At 34.6% G+C, this 7,465-nt stretch overlaps 1 protein-coding gene across 1 annotated transcript; it reads left to right on the top strand.

Moving 5' to 3' along the window:
- Nucleotides 1-3,293: 3,293 nt before the first annotated feature.
- LOC104585583 (uncharacterized) lies at nucleotides 3,294-7,394 on the top strand. Its single transcript, XM_010242518.3, has 2 exons — nucleotides 3,294-3,621; nucleotides 4,977-7,394. Exons 1-2 carry the CDS (start codon nucleotides 3,580-3,582, stop codon nucleotides 7,068-7,070), a joined length of 2,136 nt encoding a protein of 711 aa, XP_010240820.2. The 5' UTR covers nucleotides 3,294-3,579; the 3' UTR covers nucleotides 7,071-7,394.
- Nucleotides 7,395-7,465: the final 71 nt, after the last annotated feature.

Raw genomic sequence — 7,465 nt, 5'->3', positions numbered from 1 at the left:
AAGATTAAGAAAGCCAATGCCAATATCTCAACGACCAAATACAATTACAGATGGAGCTGGGGAGGGAACTAAATACAGAATTTCTACTTTACTGGAAGTGGACGGCTCGACTTCATTAAATTACTGAAATGTATCAGGGCGTATAGACTGATACATATCATATTGACGACCCCCTTATATATTTCTATAATGGGTGTTTCAGGGTCTAACCTAGTTCACGGGATAGACACGCCTTAACTCAACCCCTAAATTAATTTGAAAAATTAAAAAAATAAAATAAAAGTGCAACTCAATACAAGCTGATATGCCCTTGATTCTACTTATAATTTATCATCTTCAAATCAATCGACCCATTCTCTCCTCAAATCCCACAGAAACGTACATACAGACACATACACAAATAAAAAGTTGAAAAAAAAAAAAAGGAAAAGGAACCTAAAAGCCAATCACTTGAAGATATTTTCTATACCTCCATCTCTCTGCTGGCATATATCCCTTTTGAAAACAAAGGGCCTCTTCACCCTTTATAAGTTATAACGTGGTCCCTTCCATTCACATGGGCTACGGTCAGAACACATAACATGGGTAATATGTTCATATATCCCACCTTTTATTTTATTTTATTTTATGGCAAACATTCTTTACCTGTCTTGCCTTTTTCTTTTTCTTCTTTCCCATCAAACACCACTAAGCTGCCAAGAGCAAAGGCTCCTCAAAATTCCTTTATGGGCCTTCTCCAAGTGGATTATACAGTAGGGACTCCATCACTATTATCATTATTATTATCATCATCATCATCATCATCATCATCATAATAATAATAATATAATAATAATAATATAATAATAATAATAATAATAATAATAATAATAATAATAATACAAAATTTATGATAGAATTGCTTAATTTAGAACTTGAGGTAGCCCTGGATTTTTCTCTTCACCTTATTCTCATGGAACAAGGGCGTGTGATAAGGGCTGAAGTTGTTGGATTAATTTACTTATTACTTTGCATTTTAGTGGATAAAATAATTAAAATAATAAAACATTCAAAAATATAGTAAAATAATCAACCCAACTTAGGCTTCAGCCATTATGCAGTTCATCACCTCTTTAAAAAATTTATTCACTATGAAATAGTTCAGCCACTTCAACTGTTATCAAAGCTATAATGCAAAGAAGGGTACAAAGTATTGAACATATAGTGGCTGATCCAAAGTGCTCCTTGTATGATCTGATGAACGATTCGGATTTTCTATGGGATGCCTCCTCCACATGGCAAGAATAGATGAGGTTGTGTAGAGAAACTCTTTATACTTAATTTAACCCCATTAATTAAGAATCTATTTTAGAAATAAATAAATAAGTAATGAGAAAATATAGATGTTGATGTATATATTCTTTCCATCCGTTCCCTTTGCTGTCAAGCACATGAACAACTCCAAAAGTTAGGTTGTTTAGGGAAATCAGCCCAGCCAGCCTGGGCTGTTTTGAAGCTTCATGTGCACACTTTAGCTTCTTAGATTTTTTTATTTGTCTTTTTATTTTAAAAAATATTGACTGTAATTACTCTTTTATCCCACATCTATGCTACCGTGTCATGCACATAAAGCTTCAAAACAATGAAGGTTGTTTTCAGATTCACAATTGGTCAAGGGAGAAAGGGACACTATAATTAATTAACCAATACTATCTATAGTGGCATAGAGAAAAGCATAATTAAATAATTAAAAAAGAAAAAAAAAAGAAGATAAGAATAAGAGGGTTTTCCATGAAAAAGAAAATGCTGCTATCCTGTTATTTTATTATTTGTTAATGACATTCTTATTAACTACCAAAATATCACTGTAATTTATGAAAACATGATATAATTGCCAGCGTACCCTTTTCACATTTTATATTTGCAAGAGATAACTCACTTGACACTTGTTCGGATTGACCTACAAACTAGCATACTTTTCTTTGAAAATAAAGTCTGTCTTCTACATTGTTAAACAATACATCAAAATTCAAAACCCTTATTGTACTTTTCATTGATTATAATCTGCACTAGCTCCGAGCCTTCAACCAGACTAATTATTCTCCAAGAACTTACTATAATTTGTTTGGTAAGCCAATACTTGATATAATATAATTAGCTCCACATGATTGCCAGATTAGAGCTTATATCGCAAAGCATAGTAATTAATTACTTGGTGGCATGGTTGTAATAGTGCTGAAAAGCATACAGGTTAATGTATGCTTTTTTATTTTTTTTCTTTAGGGTCAGTTTGGAATACAAATATGTAGAGTTTAAAACCTTTTAATTTGTATTGTTTTGTATGCATTTGTATCGTACTTATTTGTATTTCTTCCAAATTGAGCTTTTAGTATTAATCACTGCTAATACTTGGGGGTATAAATGGTTTTTGAATATTCAATTTTTAATTCGATATTCGATATAATTAAATCGAATTCGGATAATTTAAATATTTAATTGATCAAATTTAGATATGACCTGATTTGATTCAATAAATATTTGAATTTGACCGATTATTTAATTTTTATATAAAAATTAAGTTATATAAATAATTTATATATTTATATACTTTATATCAATAAAATATTTATTAATTATCTAAATAATTAATTAATCGAATTCGAATTAAATCAAATATTCAAATATTTAATCAAATTTGAATTCTGATGTTAATTTTCAGTCTCCGTTGGACATCAAATCGAATTCGGATATCGAATTTAAGATCAGATATTACCTCCGTTTAAGGTCACAGTACAATATTACATCAACAGCTCTTTTTTTATAATAGAGGGTTTTAAAACTATAATTCATCCAATGCACCACCTGGATTACCTCTTAATGTATGCTGAATACCTTTCTAAAACTAATTTTCAACTTTGTAATTACAAAATAAAAAACAGTTACAATATTATGATTACAATTAGGATTATTGAGAAATTTAATTCTCTTTTAAGGAATTTTAGAAGTAAGCTTCTTTTTTTTTTTTTTTTTGAAGCCTGGTTGTAATGCTTTTATTTTTTTATTTATCATGAAATAGAGGGAAAGAGAAAGGGTAGCCATGGAAGCCACGTGTTGGCAAGGGGCTAGGGCCAAGCAAGAGGTACATTGCTTGGCCGAAAGGGACACAAAAGGGGTCCTCCTGGCAGCTCAAAAAGAAGACATTCAACTAGATACCTGATACCTCAGTCGCTTCCTGGAAAAATCCAGTGTTTCTGCTCACAAAGTAAGATGATACTCTTATTATATATATATATCTCATTATATAATCATGCACTTGCAAGAATTATTTATTTATTTTTTGGGAGTCGTGAGTTGTTAAAATTAATGGGTTTCCAATCATACCAGCTCATGTGACCACCTGTGCCGTTGTTCGTCCACTTCCTTTTTCTTTTTTTCTTTTCTCTCCTAATTTTTATCTCTTTGGGTTCTTGAACCAGTTTTGGGTTGTTATCAATATCCAACTATACTTTAGTTCCTCTCTGTTTCTTTCCCTTCCTCTTCTCTCCCTCCTTTTCCCTTGAATCACAAACAACTTAGAGGAGTTGCTCTAATCTTGAATCCATGGCTAGCGAGACTGTTGTATCAGATCATTGTACTGATGAGGTAAGCGACTCTCTGTTTTCTATTTCGGGTTTCAACTAGAAGAACCGATTACGGTTTTAATACTGATGTATTAAGACAGGAAGGTTTCGACATGCTTGAAGCTGATAAGACTCTGAAAGCTTCAAATTTCATGCCTTTTGCTGTACTGTCACTATTGATTATTTCGGGAAAGACCAACTTAAGATTTGGTGATAGACTTTACTTTGCGAGTTCTTCATAAGTTCAACCCCGGTGGGATTTCCATATTTTGGTGTCCCTAAGGGAATACCTTGTTTTGATTTTAGGGAGGAGAATTCAGGAAGTTAGTCCTATAGAACTGAGAAAGATTCAACCTTTAATTTTGTAGTTAACACCTCCAAATAAAAGGATTTTAACCCAGCTCAGTACTTATTTGATTTAAAGTTTGGCTTATAAAGATCTAGGCTTAGTAGCAGCGAGAAGATTCATATAAGCTTCATGGAAGTTCGATCATAATAACACCACGAATGATTTAATCTATTTGTTTTTCTTCGTAAAGGATACCGACTTTCATCCTTGAGTTACAGATGATGTTATATGGAAAAACATGGCTGCACCACACCTTTTTCTTTTACAAAGAAGAAAGAGGGGAGATAGGTAACACCGACTTGTGAACAAGTGCAGGAGCAACATCTATTCCAGTCTTGGTTGTTAAAGCAAAATTCAGAATTTTTTTTCCTTTTCATTTTTCTTCAGGCTCAGTTTGGAAGGAGTACAAATACAAATATGCATTGTATTTGCACTATACATATTTGTATTTGCACTCTTCCCAAACTGAGCCTCAGGAAAAAATATGGCAAAGTAGGATCCTTTGTTTTCTCTTTTATAAGGCCCAAGTAAGGTTTGCTTTCTGCTTAGTGTGATGATTTAGTTCCTGTGTTCAGGAGAACATTTCACCAGTTATTAACTTATTCTGATCAAACTAGTAAATGCAGAAACTCCACTCTTGTCCTTTTAAACTTGTAGGAAAGGTTCTTCAAGTTCATTAACTTCAAATTCAAAACCTGGAAAGATTCAAAATATTATCAATTTAATATTGTCTACTGATTACTCAATAAGTTGCTTATCTGGTTTTATTTTTCCATTATTACCTTGATTAGCTTTTGTATCTTCAATACTTTCTTTATCCTTGATCATGAGGAATTTATAAACTATAGTTTTGACTTGGAGAGGCAGAAGAAGAATATTTGACACAATTTATTGTTGCAAATATAACTCCCCCTAGACTTGCTATACTGTTTGCATACTCTGCTTTTTGTCTTTCTATTTTCCCCATAAATTGGCTTGATGAGGAAAGATAGAACTCATATTTACCTAATCTCTTTGAAATACTGCAGAGAATTGAAAAGAAAGTAAATGAAGCTGCAGGAACTGTTGAAGAGGGTGTTTCTCCACCAAAGGAAAATGAAATAACAAATAAAGAAGAAAAACTGAAAGTTGCAGAATTGATAACTCCTGAGTCTCCTTTAACTGAATCAGAAGAAAAGATGGAAAATAAACCTATTGAGCCTTCTGTAGCTGTAGAGGTTCAAAAGGTAGAAAGGGTTGTGGAAGCACCTGGCTCGGATGTTCCAGTTGAAGACATTTCCAAAGTTGTGTCAAGTCCTGATTTGAAACAGGATGTATCCTCCACTCTGGAACCTGCAGTCGATGCTGGAAAGGAATCTGAAGATTCATCAAATATACCTGATTTTCCGGTTGAAGACAGTTCTAAATTGATAGCAAGCCCTGATTTGAAACCAGATACATCCTCCACTCCAGAACCTGCAGTCGATGCTGGAAAGGAATCTGAAGATTCATCAAATATACCTGATTTTCCGGTTGAAGACAGTTCTAAATTGATAGCAAGCCCTGATTTGAAACCAGATACATCCTCCACTCCAGAACCTGCAGTTCAGGTTGTTGAGGAAAAATCAGAGACATATTCAGTTGTGAGAAATAAACCATCAACTGAAGCAGACAAACCACATGAGCAATTGGAAGTGTCTGCAATCATAGAACCACAACTCGATATAGGAAAGGAGCCAGAAAATGTCACAGTACTAAACCCTAAAATAACAGAGAAGCCAGTATCGATTCCTGAGGTGGAGGAAAAACCACAAGAGCCATTATCAATTGAAGCAGTAGATAAACCAGTTGAGCAGTTGGAAGCGCGTATGGTAAATGAATCGGAAGCAGAAGTGGAGAAAGAGCCAGATGAAGTTTCTGTTTTGGAATCTAAACTAGTAGAAGAAGCACAATTAGTTCGTGATGTAGAAGTGACCGACGTTATCAATGATGATGAGAAAGAACCTGAGACACTCAAGCACGAGCAAAGTGTGGACAGTGAAATAACAAAGGATGTGGAAACCTTGGCTGATAAGGTTGATAAGGTTAAGGAAGGAACAGAGTTCCTGAAGTCAGAACCAACCACTAAAGACCAGGAGCCTATTGTATCTGAATCTCCAGGTGAAGTTATTTCTATTTGTCAGGAAGAAGAAGCCAATTCAAAGGAAGATGAAGGGGGATCTGTTCTTCCTGATGCTGTAGGAAATGTCAATGTGGAGGACAGAAATAAAGAAGGTGGCATTGATGCAATTGAAGGGTTGTCAAAAGAGGCAATTGTTGAGGTGAAAAAGCTTGAAGAAGAAAAAGAAGAAGAGAATGTAAAAGTTGAAGGGAATGAAGAGAAGAATTTGAAAATAGAGGAAGCACCTCTACTTGAGCCAACAAAATCCAAGGATGCTTGTAGTTCTGATTCTTCTCCACAAGTTTCTGAAAAATCTTTTCAGGGAGAGAAGACTCCTTTAAATGTTGAAGTGGTCACTGATGATAAAAAAGCAGAGGATAGCAAGGATGACTCACTAGTCTTGGAGGGAGTTGGTGTCATTGCTGCTAGTACTGTTAGCGATCCTGTTGGTGAACCCAAGGAGTTGGAATCACAAAAAAGAATAGAGGAGGCTGCACAATCTATTGAAGAGAAGATGGAGAAAACAGCAGAAGTGATTGAGGACATGTCAAAATCTGATGATCCAAAATCTGAGTTGTCCAAAAATGGCAATGACCCAAAGGCAGATGCAGACCCTCCTAAACCAGAAAAGGTCACTGTTAGTGATCCTGTTGGTGAATCCAAGGATTTGGAATCACAAACAAGTGTAGAGGCGACTGCACAATCTGCTGAAGAGAAGATGGAAAAAACAGCCGAAGTGATCGAGGACATTTCAAAATCTGATGCTCCAAAATCTGAGTTGTCCAAAAGTGGCAATGACCCAAAAGCAGATGCAGACCCTCCTAAACCAGAAATTCAAATCAAATCCACTCCAAAGCAATCGAATAACATTATATCAAAGGTGAAACACTCATTTGTGAAGGTGAAGAAAGCAATCATTGGGAAATCCCCAAGTTCAAAAACCATTTCTTCTGAAGTTAAGGGTGATGTGCAAGTAAAATAATGGGACTGGAACATAGAGAACATTGTTTTTGGTTGAATTTTTGAAATATGGTTTGCGTTGGTAATTGTTGTGTCATTGATGCTGTAAATGTTGTCTGGTTGTATTGCTGTATCTGCTATTGGTTGCCTGTGGGACAGCAAATGAGTGTATATAGAAGGTATGGGTTATGCACCTCTCTCTATTATCTGTGAGGATTCAAAATGTTTTCTGTTCCTATTTATTTTAGTTGTTAGTATTGCTTGTGCTGGTTGGTGCTTTGTACTTGACTGTACATGTAGCTTTGTGTGACATCAGATATTTATAGGTGATATTACTCTTCAGGTACATTTTGTTGCAGTAACTTTTATGTTTTAGTTCTTTCATGGGGAAGATTTTAAATCCTGACCATGTGCATC

The sequence above is a fragment of the Nelumbo nucifera genome, chromosome 4, assembly GCF_055504915.1.
Source record: "Nelumbo nucifera cultivar China Antique chromosome 4, China Antique-T2T, whole genome shotgun sequence".
Classification (NCBI taxonomy): Eukaryota; Viridiplantae; Streptophyta; class Magnoliopsida; order Proteales; family Nelumbonaceae; genus Nelumbo; species Nelumbo nucifera.
The sequence above is the reverse complement of the archived record's forward strand: the minus strand, read 5'-3'. Positions and strand labels throughout refer to the sequence as shown.